Source organism: Anabrus simplex, chromosome 9, assembly GCF_040414725.1.
Source record: "Anabrus simplex isolate iqAnaSimp1 chromosome 9, ASM4041472v1, whole genome shotgun sequence".
NCBI lineage: Eukaryota > Metazoa > Arthropoda > Insecta > Orthoptera > Tettigoniidae > Anabrus > Anabrus simplex.
The window spans coordinates 21940134-21955899 of NC_090273.1; the positions used below are offsets into that span (position 1 = coordinate 21940134).

General features: G+C 40.4%; 1 protein-coding gene across 2 annotated transcripts in view; it reads left to right on the forward strand.

Annotated features, from left to right (window-relative positions):
- Positions 1-15766, forward strand: part of LOC136881123 (muscle-specific protein 300 kDa) — a 169078-nt gene that overhangs the window by 17359 nt on the left and 135953 nt on the right. For both annotated transcript variants that reach the window (XM_067153770.2, XM_067153771.2), the window contains exons 5-6: positions 7487-7672; positions 7997-15460. In XM_067153770.2, the coding sequence (XP_067009871.2) occupies positions 7487-7672; positions 7997-15460 (7650 nt within the window). The remainder of the gene's footprint in view (positions 1-7486; positions 7673-7996; positions 15461-15766) is intronic.

The following is a 15766-nucleotide window of genomic DNA, read 5'->3' on the forward strand; positions in this document are numbered from 1 at the left end:
GATACGGCGGCAATCTAATAACATCGTGGCCTTGTTCCTTCGCTACCTCATCAACTAATTTAGTCATACACATATGCGCTGGGATATTTCTTTACTGTGGCCATTCCAGTTCTTTACGGACGCTCGAAGTAGGGGCCTTATCCATTATTATTGAGTGGTAGGTGCACTGCCCATAACAATGACACAAGGGACTTTGAGCTGTAATAATTGTACACATGTTTTCGTATTGCATCAGCCTGGAAAGAATTAATTCCAGTTATAGGAGATAGCTTAATTCTTTTCTTTCCTGGAACAAGTCCCTACTGTCAGCCCCATTTCTACTACTGCTATGTACCCCAGTCCCTTTTCCCTTCTTTTCTTGGAGGTGAACACCTGTCTGAATAACAGTACGCTTTGAAAGACCTAATGTTTGACATACGCGTTCCACAACGTGATCTGGAGGAACAGAGAGACTGCTATCAAGCGTTCGAATTTCCTCTCCCCTCTCTTAAAACTCACGAGTTCTCAGCACTAATTCTAATGCCTGACTATTACGGGCCACTATGCGGTTCATGACTATGTTGTCGTTTCCGTGACATCGCACTGCATTCGTTAAAATAAAATTTCACAATTATCTCATAAAGAAAACAAAACTTTCATAAACGCATGAATCACACTTGACCATGTGCTAGCGGCGACAGACAAAACGGTAACACTTCAACACTACGGTAGTCAAGCTAGTTATAGATGGCACCACTATACTACCCATATTGCCAACAACAATCAACTGAAAATAGTTCGTATTTATTTTGTGGCTCACTTAAACCTTATAATATTTATTAAATGCTCATATTTGTGTCAGAAAATTAAAGATTATAAGCACTATATGGAATTAAACATGAATTAGCACGAATAAAATGTGTAACTGTATCTGACATAAAAAGTAGTAGGTTGGTGATTCTAATTGACGGGTGATGTTCTTCATTTCATTTTCGTAGTGGTGCCAGCATGAATTACAACTGTCAAATGCAACCTTGTGCCAGCCCACCTATAGTTGTACTTCCTCTCAAAACAATAATCACCACCACCACCACCACTTTCACTCTCTCCCTACCTCATCATTAACTTGCATCCAGATGCACAGGTTGCCCATGGCCAACAAATAGAAAGACCTGCTCCAGGCAAGTCAAACCTGTCCTTGGACATTGCGAACACTAAAAGACATACATTAAATTTAAAAAAATTTGCTTAGCTGTTCTTCCTATCATCCATTATAATGAATGTAGCAAAGCTTTTACTAACTTCCATATCTTCTTTCTGAATTTGACAAACTATTTATTTATATATGTATGAGAAAATAAAAGGCAGCTCATAACCCAATTCAGTATTTTTATATGATGATCATTCATTGCTGTAATAGAATATGATCACCAAAATGGCATTTTATGATATTTCAAGCCATATCTTTTCTGTTTTGACTCAATTAATTCATAACTGTTTGGTTCATTAGTTTGTCGGAACTCCACTTGTTCCGCACCATTGAAACATTACTTTTAACAGATTGATGTATTGATATATACCTCTTGTACTAAGTTTCAACAGAATGAAGAACCTAATACTGTAGTTAGAAAACAACACTTATGATAAAAAATTTAGTTCCCAAAAGGGGAGCATAATTCAGCTTCACCATTTGCAAATATTAACCCTATGAACTCGGATGAAAAGGCACAACTGCTTGTGAGCACATGGCCTACAACTCGGATGACGAGTTGGGCCCGTGCATTGCCAGTGCTCAGATATCTTTGTATAGTCCGCTCAGTTCGCAAGAGATGGTTCTTGCATTAAGATTTTTGTATACTACAAGGTTGACGCGAGGGTATGTCAAAGTTTCCCCTTGTTTGACCTTCACACCACGTGTATGCAGTGACTCAGAAATATTTCAAATTCCTTTCAAGCCAGTAGCCAATATGGCAACTAGCAGCGCGCGTGTTTCGGAACATGAGGAATTAGTGAAGTTAATTAACAGTGTTTCAGATAGTGATTCCAATGTTAGTGTAAGTGAAGATCTTCAGGAATTAGAAGGCGATAATTTGTGTTTGGAAGTATTGAGTGTAAATAGTGTTAATGAGTCGGGAAACATATATATCACTAGTGATTCATAGAGTGGTGATGAGCAAAACCTTCGCGCTAGGTCTCCACAACTAAAACGTGCTTAGAAGTCTATCTTGCAAGAACATCATTTTAGGTTAGTACATGTATTCATTCACCTTATTACAAAATTTCAGGTTAATATCTTCTATAGTTTTCTTTTAACACTATATTTTTCGTTGTGCTGGAGAAACAGCTTCTCCACTGGGATTTAAATCTGAGTCTGTGTGACACGCAGGGGTATTTTAATGAGAGTCCATTGGGTTAAAGTATTCATACCTTTGAAGACTTTTCTACCATAACATTACCAGCCTTTCATTCTAATGTGGCAGCAGGTTCATCAGTTTCCAAGATGCTGGCAGCTAGTGCAAATCTCCTTTGTAGCACAATTCAATGATGTTGGTCTATGGGAAATACACACTTCCACTTGGTACCCACCATTGAAACATTACTTTTAACAAATTGATGTATATGTCTTGTACCAAACATGTTATCATTTGATGTGAGAACCACAGGGCCAATCCCCCTGTGGGTGGGGGCAGTAGAATAACACCCATGGTATCCCCTGCCTGTCGTAAGAGGCGACTAAAAGAGGCCCCAGGGGCCCTCAACTTGGGAGTGTGGGTTGGCGACCATGGGGCCCTTAGCTGATCCTGGCATTGCTTCCACTTGTGCCAGGCTCCTCACTTTCATCTATCCTGTCCGACCTCCCTTGGTCAACTCTTGTTCTTTTCTGACCCTGATGGTATTAGAGCACTCGAGGCCTAGGGAGTCTTTTATTTTCACACCCTTCATGGCCCTTGTTTTTCTTTGGCTGATATCATTTTTTGAAGTATCGGATCTGTTCCATATTTTCCTCTTGGATTAATGTTATATGTTGTACGTCCTCTTAAAACAATAATCACCACCACCACCACAATGCCAATATTTGTTTGTATTTTCAAATGATTGTAATTTTAGGTAGATGCATTCTGCTCGCAATTAACCACACCATACATTGCATGCAATGGCTGAAAACGAGTGGGAGCTCTAATAGTCATGGGCTATTTTTCAAATGCTCCATACATTAAAGATGAATGACAGAATCAAGATTTAGATTAAGTCAGTCACTAAGTCTGAAATGATACTGCTCACTTTTCTTCTTTCTTGGCGTTTTTCCATCAAGATTCAGGGTCCATCATAAGTCTACAGCGAGCCTTCCACTTCATCTGGTCAATGGCATCAGCAGGTCATTCACCCACATACTGCACAACTTCACGTACGCAGTCCAGCAAGCATTTTCTTTGCCTTCCTCTTGGTCTCTGTCCATCAGGGTGAAGTGTGAGAGCTTGCTGTGCAACAGATGTTGGATCAGCAGGCCTCTTCTCTTGCATCTTGTTTTGTGGCAATTTTGAAAGGGGCCGAGATGGCTTCATTCGTGATGTGATCAAGCTGTGCAACTCCTAATGACCATTTTAGCATTTTCATTTCCATGGTATGAAGTATCTGCTCTTGTCTTGTGTTCGAAGATCAACATTCCACCCCATAGAGAGTCACTGGGCAGACATTTGTGCATTATATCTTTGACTTTAGATGCAGAAATATCTTCCTGTCGCAGAGGGCATCTGTAACCTGCCACCATTTAAGCCAGACAGCAAGCTTGAACATTCTGGAGCATTGAAATAATAACATTAAGTTATTTATTAGACCACCTAATCAATACAAAATCGTCTTGGATGATTTACATAAATGTGTTAGCTAAATGTAAATCATGTAAATGTAAATGTAAATCATCCAAGACGATTTTGTATTGATTAGGTGGTCTAATAAATAACTTAATGTTATTATTTCAATCTACATCATCAATACGGACCAAAAATGATATTTATTACATGTAACATTCTGGAGCATGCCACCATCTGCTGACAGGCGAGAACCAAGATATCTGAACTCGCTGAACTTCGTAAAAGGCATCTGTCTGGGTGCCACATTCCAGATATGTAGTCCTAGAGAGGTTAAGCCACAGTCTGAATACATCCAGCCTTTCTTTCTACTGGTTGACAAGTTGCTCAAGTCCGAGAGTTCTGTATATCTGCAGTCTCAAGAGTCCCTGCAGAGAATCTTGATGGTTGCCCACTTGAATGCTAAATGGCTGAGTGATACTGACAGTGCAGCAAACAGAATTGGTGGTATTGTTATGAATGAGTTGTACCCAGTGAACATAAGCCTTGGGAACACCATGAAAACGAAGCAAGTAGCAGATCAGTTCGTGTGGGATCCAGTCAAATGCCTTTTCCAAATCTAGAAATACCACGTGGATAGTTCTTCTTTTCTCCAAATTCCTCTCTATCAGCAGACGAGCGGAATGGATCGTGTCGGTTGTTCCCCAGCCCTTCACTAAGCCACATTGTTTGGTGAGATGGTAACAATCCTATGAATTCAAGGCATCAATCACATAGCTCAAGGATTTTCATGGTGTGGCATAGAACACTGATAGGGCGGTAATTGGTACAAACAGTGATATCACCTTTGCCAGTCCAGATGGGTACTGTAATACTGGTCTGCCAGGTGGAAGGGATCTATTTTTTCTCAAGACATTTGTTAAAGAACCCTGCGTGGAATATCGCTCCTTTTTGTCCCAACTTCTTCCAAATATCTGCCAGGATGTCATCCGGTCCAAGTAGGCTTGTAGCTGTAACACCACTTTGCCTGTGTCCTGACATATTTTGAGAGCATTAATTTGACATGTGTTACTTGCATTATTATGTTTACGTTGCTTTTAAAAAATCTAAACTTAAAATGGATAAGTTTCTTATTAAGAGGAGAAAAATTGAAGTAGAGTCAGTGACAGGATATAACAGTAACAAAGGGGAGAACAAACTGATTCCAGGTGTAAGAGAAATAAGAGTAACAAGAAATGTGAACAGGCAATGTGTTTGTGTTTGTGTCTCCTCAAAATGACAGACTCATGTTTCTCATTAATAGCTCAAATATTTTATTGTTAAGGGTAAGTCAACAAATCTCCTATAAAATACATGTTTAAACTCTTGAATATATTTTTCAAAATAAATATTAGGTCAAATTATTTTTTGTTACCAGCAATATCACTTGAAAGTTTTGCGACATACCTAGCATATCTCCCGTGCACATGTTGAGAACCACTAATAGGACACTACAGATGCATTTTGTTACAGTTGATTAGTAATTGACTGCAAAATAGCTTGTGATTATTCAGCTTTGAATTCATGATTCAGTTTCAAAATTTGACAATCATTTCTATTGTCTGAAATAAAAGAATATTCTAGTGACTTTAATAAATACTTATGTTAATTTTGTACCATGTTTACAGGGTTCTTTTGCATGCTGTGAATTTTAACCATGGATTTAGCACCTTTCCTTCATCCTTCCAAGAAAGTGGTGTTGAAGATTTTTACCACACTTTAAAGTGCCTTCACTATCTACCTTGGAGTCTGCAAATTTATCCTAGTAACTGGTACTAAAATATGAAGAATAGTTACTTATTTATAGATCTGATATGCTAGTAATTCAGGTATTATCAGGAAAATCTAAGAATTTACTAATTGGAGTAAATGTCATTATGCAAGTAATCATTTATTCATTTTGTTGTATTTTAGGATTTTGTTCTGTATTGTAATATTTACAAATACAAATATTTTGTGTACGTGTGTGGTAAGCTTTATTCAGGTTAAATTGGATATTTTAGGGATAAATCTACATTCAGTCCGCTTGCTCACAATCTTTGTATTTGTAACAATAGGTCAACAAGTGGTTGACAGTGGATTCATAACCTGAAGAGGGGGGACAACAGATTATAAATATTTTGACCATCTGAAAAACACACACTTTTAGACCTGGGCACCCAGATTCTTTAGGCAAGTGGAATTAAATATACAACAACAATAATTCATACACATTTTCTTTGCAACAAAATAATATAAGTATATAGTGAAGATTATTGTTTTTAGAGGATGTACAATTAAGCAACCATCCTCTTTTAATACAACCAGTAATAAGAGGAAAAACTGAAGAAGTCTCACCCTTTGAAAAATGAGGACAGTGGTAAGAGTAAGGAAAAGGCCACGAAGGGCATGAATTCAAAAGATTCTGTAAGCCTCGCTAACCTACTGGCATTGAAGTTGGAACTTGGATTCATTTGTTGGATAGAAAAAATAGTGAGGAGCCTTGGACAAGTTTAAAGCAATGCCAGGCTCAGCTAGGGACTCTGTGGTTGCCAACCCACACTCTCAAGGTGAGTGCTCCTCAAGTTTTCTCTTTTAGTCTACTCCTACAAAATGGGAGACTGTTGATATATTTTACCTTCGACCTACATGGACTATAACACAAGCAGGATCCTTTGAAATTGGCCTTCTTCAAACATTTCTATTCGTTGTACATTGTCATTTGTTTCCTTGTTAGTTATTGCTTGTATCATGGAAATGCAGAAAGGGATTGTGGACCTGGATTTCTGATTATATGCTATCTGGTCCTCCCTATCATACCTCTAACAAATTTCATCTTGGCTACCGGAACTCTACTCCCATCTTGTTATAGAAACAAATTACTTCTGTATTACAAACAGCTTCAGTGGGATAGACCTTATAATAAAAAATGATTTTATGATATTAAAGGAGTGCTTGCTTGCTCACAAAATTCACTGCTGATTCTATGAAAATCTTGTATTTGGAGAGAGCTCCTGCCTCTTGTGCCTTCTCTCAAAATCTATCACTAACAGTGAAATAATTACTTAATTAATCACGCTTATTTTCCCATCTTGAGTGATTTTATGGTTTATAGTTGCAAACAATGTAATTGTCAGCTGAGTTTTGGCAGGATGTATCATGAAACCTGTAGTCTGCGTGTAGATTTAATCCTGAAAGCTCTTATTTAATCTTGATAAAGCTTATCTCATAAGTAGATAAGACATTGTCATTTGTAAGTGCTACAATATGGCATAATATTCCAAAATATCTCGTGATCAATAATGGCAGCAAACTCTCAAATTTTGAGTAAGTACCCTTTTAAGGAAGTAAACTAGAGTGGATTGATAACAGGTGAATGGAGAATTTTTGAGAAATAATTTAAATAATTGATGTACAGTTTACAGAGTCATTTGTTTTGGTGAGAGGGATGTTGTTATATTTTTAATTATAGTAATGATTACATTCTTGAAATCCTGTAGTTCTTAAAGAAAGTAAGAAATGACGGAAGGAAGGAAGGAAGGAAAGAAAGAAGGGGCATCGATAGGAAATTTTGGTAGTGTGTGTCTTGGCTCCATCATCACTTCCATCTTATTCATCCTGTACCACCTCTTATGACGACTAATAACTATTGCATTCTTAAGAAATATGTCTATTTGCAGGCTCTTGGCAGAGAGTTGACGACCCGTGAAAGTCAGCTCGGCGAACTGTCAGACCTGTGCACTACGTTACAACAGTTCCCTGATGTTCAGCATTTGGCTGTGGTTCTCTGTCAGCAGTTGGTTCATCTACAAGCAGCCATGGCAGATGTGAGAACCCAGCTGGAGCTACGTCTGGCAATGATTCAGGTACAGCTGCATTGCGATCACCACCACTTTGTTCATCTTCAGCATTTCCAAGTATCCTTCATGTCTTCTGCTCTTTTCTAACCTTGGCTATGGTCTATCCACTTTCTTCATCAAGGGGATTTTCAGTGTTTCTTTAGTTGATTCAGTAGGGTGGTGTTTTTCCTTATTTCCTTTTTGGTTTTTTATTTGTTTCTTCTTTTTCTTCAGTCATCTTTTATTCCAGACACTTTTCTCTGTCATTTCTCAATGCATTTCATTTTCCCGCTCCTGCTAACTGTGTGTTCTTAAACTAATTTGGTTTTCAATCTTCAAATTCACTTTTAGGAGGAGGAAGTAAAGGCAACAGCTGTGCCACAGTCTCCCCTTGTGGCTGAACCTGAAACTCTTCCCGACGTTGTAGATGAAGGGTTTGTATTGGTACCTCATTCAGAAAGTCCAAAGCCTATTGTTGAACAGGTTATGGTTGCATCACCTCCTCATGAGCGTGCTGACGATACCATTGACTCAAACGCATCCCCTCTTCCTGATGATGAAGTATCAGTTCATAGCCTATCACAAGAAGTCTATATAAAGGAACCTGAATCAGCAGTTGGATTTCATGTGGCATCTCAGACTGGACCTAGTCTAGCCCAAGAACTTCCCCCAGTGGTACCGTTGCCTGCTACTGATATGAAGGATGTTGCAGTTGAATGCCTTCCTCCAGTGGACATGCAAGTCCAGACTGAAACTCCAATCTCTTCCCCAGTGCCTGAGAAATCTGAAGAAGCGCCTGTTCCAATGATAATTACTGCAACTCAAGGTACCACGATGTCCCCACCACCTGAAGTCCAGAAAGATAAGATACACATCCTTAAGAAAATGGCAGGTGGTGAAGAAACTATAGAAGTTGCCACCAAATCTGGATTTGATGCTGCAAAAGCTGCTGTAACTCCCTCTTCAGCACTTATGCCCTTGGAAGAATTAAAATCTGATGATGATCTTTTGGTACAAGTTAGGTTCAAGGGTATGCGTCCAGAAGAGGCAGAGTCAGCGACCTCCGAGTTGAACATTGTACATACAGCACCGCAGTCTTTTGAAACATTTGTGGTTGACCCTGGTGAATCAACCACAGAAGTGTTTGTTGACTCAGATGGTACGAAAAGAATTGTGGTTCGTAAAACACGTCAAATGACTTTTACACAGCAACAACAGCATCAAACCTTCATGACATATGGTGGTGACTCGGAGCCAGTAGCTTACTCCCAAGCGACGCTTGAAGGTAGGCAAGACCAACCTACCAGAGTGTTGTATCATGGTCGTACTGAGTCAGGATTGCCTGGACAGGAAATTGCAGTGTCAGAACTTTCTACACAGGACACTGTTCCAGCATCTGTTTTGTTACTCAGAGGCCTAGAAGTGACAGACACTGACACTCAACGGCAGAGACTGCCCTTGGCCATGAGCCAAGAACAGGAGCTCATACCAGAAGGACGCGAGTTACAAGGAACGTCCTCATCAAGCGTCCATGCCGTGGTTCACCAAGTTACCCGCAAAGTTATACGTCGCACTAGAAGGGTAATCCGTAAAGTAGTCATCATTGATGGCAAAGAACATGTGACTGAGGAAATTGTTGAGGAGCCAGATGAAATGGAGGTCACCGAAGAAGGTATTCCTAGAGTCAGTATTGAAATACTTGGTGCAAGAAGTAAGTACATGGGAACAACAGAACCAGAAGGCATTGTTGAATTCCCTGCTGATGATACAGAAGAACCCAAGGCCAGTGATGATGAGACCTATACATCTGATGATGTAGGTCCTTCACCTGAACAAGTCAAAATCAAATCCCCTACTGGAACTTCTGATGCTTCTAAACTTGGTGCTGCTTCTCCTGTTCATCCTGTGTCTAAGACACCTAGTATTCCTGAAACTACAGAAGTTGTGGACACATCTCCTGCTGTTTCACAAGCAATTGTTGAAGAATTAAGGCATACGGTTTCTACCACTGATGTTTCGGATGTCTTGCAAGCACCTGAAAGAACTATAGAGCAGATCATCTCTACAGAGGTACCTGTCATTTCTCAAGGTCCTGCTAAAGAGGTCAATGAAAGGATATATGAAATCAGAGATTCAGGGGAACATACAACACCAGAGTTTATTGAAGGAGAGACGCACACTGTATGCGCACCTGATGAAAAACAAACAGAGTACAAAGTGGAAGAAGTAAAACAACTACCTTCAGATGATGTTGCTGCTCCCATTCACATTCCAGAAGAATGTGCTATCCCCCAAGAAGCACTTCCAGTTGTCCAACCTGGTGATCAGTCAATCAGGAAAGTTGAGATTGCTTTGAGTATAGAAGGTCACACAGCGAAAGAAACCACACCTAAAGTTACTTCAGCAGTGAGAGCTGAAAGAAAAAGTCCGCTAAGAGAAGTTGACCAAAAGGTCGAAACTCCTGAACTAGAAGTTATCAAGCGGGACATTACAATTCAACTTCCTTCCCACAAACCACCTACACCCCCAATTGAAGATGATACTAAAAAGAAGACTCGAAGAAAGAAAGTTAAAGAAAAGTTGCCTGAAATTTCAAAGGATCAGTCACCACCTCCTGAGCCAAAGGTTGTTTCACCTGAAATTAGCGAACCATCTCTTGAAAAGACTGAAGAAGATATCCAATCTCCAGAGAAGATATCGCCCTCAAAGACTGAAGAAATCCAAGAACCATCTCCAGAAAAAATATCACCTCTAAAGACTGAAGAAGAAATCCAAGAACCATCTCCAGAAAAAATATCACCTCTAAAGACTGAAGAAGATATCCAAGAGCCATCTCCAGAAAAAATATCACCTCCAAAGACTGAAGAAGATACCAGAGAACCATCTCCAGAAAAGATATCACCTGTAAAGAGTGAGGAATATATCCAAGAACCATCTCCTGTTAAGGTATCGCCTGCAAAGACTGAAGAAGAAACCCAGGAGGTAATTCCATCTCCTATTGTGATATCAGAAAGATCTGAGGAGCTTTCCTCAGAAGAAAAAACAGAAACACTGCCTATTGAATTAGAGGATGCGTCTGTAGAAACTTCTTTGGCTGAATCAACTGAAATTATCGTGTCAGTTGGTGATTCATCTGATACAACAAAACCTACCGAACAAGAGATTATTATTTTGGGTACACCTTTGGGAATGTCATCACATGAATTTGATAGTGATCGAACGCATGATACAGGATATGATCCTGCGTCAGAACTGTCAGTTACTGAAGAAGACAAAAGGAAGAAAAAGAGGAGGAGGAAGAAGCCTGCGTCGAAGTCCAAAGAGTCTTTTGAATCGTCTGTGATGAAAGAAGAGGGTGTTGTTGTAAAAGAAAAAAAGAGTCCGATTCAAGATTCTACTGAAATAAGCAGTATTCCCAAGACTGAAGAATATCCTGCTTTAGAACCAGTATCACCAATTTTAGTAGCTCCCTCACCTGTTACGGAGAGGAAAGGACAAAAGCGTAAACAAGAAGAATATGAGAAAGAAGATTACCCTATGGAAATGGGTTATGGAGAACCTCAAGACCAACAATTTGATGAAGAATCATATCGTTCATTGAAAGAAAATGAAGAACCATCAGAAGAAGGCCTAGTAAAGGTGGTTGAAGAAGGCATCCCAACAAGACCCCCTAGTGAATCTCTTGCTTCTCTATCCAGACCAAGAAGCATTCAGGTATTCGAGCTGTTGCAGACTCAAGAAGGAGGCATGCAGACTGTAACCCCTGAGGAACCTATCATTTCTGTAGTGGAAACAGTTGAATCAATCATACAGGCTAGTGCTGAAACATCTGAAGGTGGTGTCCAGACTACAACTCCAGTGCCTGAAGTGGAACTAGCTCACTTATCAGTGCAGACAGAACAAGTTCCTACTGCTCCTATGTTAGATGAGATTGCACAAACTGTCTCTCCTGAACCCCCTCCTATAACTGAGACAACTGACACTTTCAGTCAGACATTGGTCCAGGAGACACCTGTACAGGATATGTCTCAACAAACATTGACACCTGATGTCCAGACATCATTCATTCAAACAGTTTACAGTGAAATTGTACCAATACAAGAACAGGACATGCAGACATCTCCTGTAGCTTCTCCTGAACTTCCAGTAGTGGAAACTTCAGAAATGTCTATGCAAACTATGACAGAACTTCCTCAGACACAAGAGGGATTTATGCAAACCTCTCCTGATATTGTAGAGCTTCCAGTCATTGAAACTGCTCACGTATCAATACAAACTGTGACAACTACACCTGAAATGCAAGAAGGCTCTATGCAAACATCACCTGAAGTTCCTGAGCTGCCGTTCATTGAAACAGCCCATATGTCGATTCAGGCCATCACTGATACTCAGGAAGGATTCATGCAGACCTCTCCAGAGACTGTGGAGGAACCGGTTGTGATAGAAACAGTGCATTCATCAATGCAGACAATTGAAATTCCTCCACCAGACTTGCAAGAAGGGTCAGTGCAGACATCTCCAGAAATTCCAGATCTTCCATCCATCGAAACGGTTCATATTTCAACTCAGGCAGTTGCAGATACACAAGAAGGTTTCATGCAGACATCTCCTGAAGTTGTTGAAATGCCACCTTCTGTAGAAACAATTCATGCATCAATACAGACTATGCCTGAGGCTCTGGAGACACAAGAAGGCTCCATGCAGACCTCCCCAGAAATTCAAGAATTACCACCGTTGATTGAAACCATTCACACATCTATGCAGACAGTCATGATCTCTCCTGAAATGCAGGAAGGTTCCATGCAGACCTCACCTGAACCAGAACCAGAATCAATACAAGTTTCTGAGAGAGAATTGCCTGCAGTCGAAACTGTACATACGTCAATGCAGACTATCTCTATTGAAACTCGTGAGATGAAGGAAGGCTCAATGCAGACTTCACCAGAAGTTCCACCTCAGCCACCAGTAATTGAAACTACCCACACATCGATGCAAACAACTGCAATGGATACTGGAGAATTTTCTATACAAACTAATATTGAACCTCCACGGAAAGAAATGTCAAATACATTTATACAGACTATCAAAGAAGATCTGAATCCAACATCAGAAACATCCATGCAAACTGTGATAGTGGAGCATACTCCTCCAGCAGCTGCATCAGTTGCTGACACAGCAATTCAGACTGTTCAAATTGTTCCTGAAACACCTACTGGGCTTGATTCATCTATACAGACTGTAACTCAAGACCTAATACCATCAACAGAAGGTTCCACACAGACAATTGACTTGAAGCCATTTGAAGTAATTGATGCTAGTTCCCAAACAGCTAAGGCCCAACGGTTACCTGTGTCAGAAGTAACGGTAGAACCACCTCCTGAAATATTGCCTACTCTGGACTCATCTGTACAGACAAAACCTGTGCAACTCAGAGAGATCCCCACAAGTGAAGATCAATATCCATCCCTCTCTTCTGATGAGCCCTTTGAGGTGCATGTGCGAACATCGGTTGTATTTGGCGGAGGTGACTCTGCAATCACACAAAGTACTCCAACCTCATATTCTTCTCATGATGAAGAAACTGAAGAGGATCCACATAAAGCTGAACTTTCAAAAAGTAAGAAGTCTAAACGTAAGAAGAAACCAAAGAAAAGTTCCAGTAGAAAAGTGATTGACTCTGAAACTGAGAAAATTTCACCACCAGCTGAATCAGAGCCACCTTCTGAAGATACATCATCTCCTATTCACAGTAAGCACCCACTTCAGCTTTCTTCATTACATCATATATCTGATATATCTGTGAGTACATCTGATCCTGGCTTTGTTGTCAGGGAAACTGAATCATCATATAAAACTGTGTATTTGAGACACCCTGAAGAGTCTAGATCTGATGTAATCACAGATATTCCATCATCAGTTGCTGAGAAGGATCAAATTAGAAAACAACCTCCAGAGTCAAGTTCAGGTATAATTTCAGAACCATCACCAGAATCACCATCACCAGTGGAAAGAGTTGCTCCCATTCAAGAAGAGGAGCAGGAAATCTACCAGCCTCTCTTCTCAGTACATCGTCAGTTTACTATCGTACAGTCAACACCAGAAGATATCCATGTTGATGTTACAAAGACAACTGAACAGCTTACACTAGATGGGCAGAAGCCTGAGATAGTTGAGCATTTTATTCAGCATGAATCTCCTGAATTTCTTAAAACAGACCAACCGAGAGAAACACTTCCTTTAAGTTTTGATTCTAAAACCTTTATTGAACATGAATCTTCTGCATTCATCCCTGAACAACCCACAATTCAAGAGGTTGAACATCCTGATTCAGATTCAAAGGAAAACCAAGAAGCTGTGGGAAAGCCAGATGTAAAACAAGACCTACTACCTACCCCAGATGAAGTGAATGAAGAACAACTTCCTGTGGAACCCAAACTGATATCTACTGAAGATGATTTAGAGAGAAGGTTGGAATTAAAAGAAGAAAAGCCACAATCTGAAGAGAAGCAAGATACAGTCAGTGTTGGAGAGTTATGTCATCCAGATGAGCAAGAGTGGAAACAAGCTAGTGCCATTATGACGGACCGGGTGAGGAACCTTCAGAATGCTAGACGGACTACACACCTTTCTGGCGTTCTCTATCTAGCCACTCTCCATCAAGTTGTACCAGATGAATCTGTGGAGGAGAAGAACAACAATGTCCAGCGAAACCTTGATGCCTTAAAATCTGCTGTGGAAAAGAAAGATGTTGTAGTTATCCAGAGGACTGTGATCACCACTGTAGAAACCATCTCAACATGGCTGGAGACTATTGAATACAGAGTGCTGTTATACCGGCAACAAGGAATGGCACCAACACCAGAACAGATCAAGGAACTGGGTGAACTGAAGCAGGAAATAGGCTGTCTCGAAAGGAATGTAGGTGCACTAAATGAAGCAGTGGAAGCCACTGAGGGAGTGTGCAATGAAGATGATGAGGCTCGCATGAAGCAGTGCATTTCATGCTTACAAGAGCAGGTCAAAGCTGTAGAGGAGGTCACAGCTGAGAAAGAACAACAAGCAGCTATAGACTTGAATCGTTGGGAAGAATTTCTAAATGGCGTGAATAATGTTAGTGTATTGGTTGAAGAGCTGAAGGATCAGCTTGAAGGCCTTATTGAAGCAGATATGGCTGCAAATGCAAAACTTCAGGAATTAGACCAAGTTGAAGTTATGAATCGTTCTCACAGATGGAAGACTACACAGCTCTTAGGTTCCGCACGAATTTTGTTACGGGACTTTCCTGGTCATGAAGTTCCTTTAGAACTATACTCTGCTCATGAATCAACAAGGGCCATTGAGCATTGCATAGGTGTGGAACGAGAGCGACAATTCCAGCTTCTTGCTCTTGCTGATGAATATGAGCAGACTCTGAAGGAATTTGCCCAGATTACAGATGTAGCTGATGATCTGGTTGAGAGTCCAATTATGGTTTCAAGTTTGGATCACTTGCAAGAGGAGATGCAGAAGCACCGCAAGTTCTTTGTGAATTTAAGTCACTGCCGTGGTATTTTAGAATCTCTGGAAGGTAACCTAGATGCTGAGACACGTGCCCAGCACTCTAGTCTTCACCAACAGCTGCATTCCCGTGCCACTGTTATTCTGGACAAGGCGGCAGGACGTGCTCAGCAGATGGCCCTTGCAGCTTCTCGATGGACGGTGTTGGAACAAGGCATGAGAGACGAATGTGCCTGGCTACAGGTGGCTCATCAACGAGTTCCAGACCTACAGAGTGTTACCTCATCTGACTATGACCAGTACATCTCTCTTTATCAGGTGAGTGTAAAGTGATCAAATATAACGAACAGTTTTTATTTTCTATGTACAAGAGTGACATACTTGGTAGTTATACAGGACTTTTTTTAAAATTACAGTGGATGTAAAATGCAAGTGTGTTCATATGGTAATGATGAAACAGAGGATGAAGGTCCTAGTAAACATAGGTCTGGAAAACCAGCCAATTCTGAGATATGACATCATCACATTGCAACGTTGTTCAAGCTTTTATGTTCCAGGTGCAAAGCTATATGTTCGATGTCAGCAGCATCTTGTAGCTGTCATGGAACCTCACATGTTGGTACG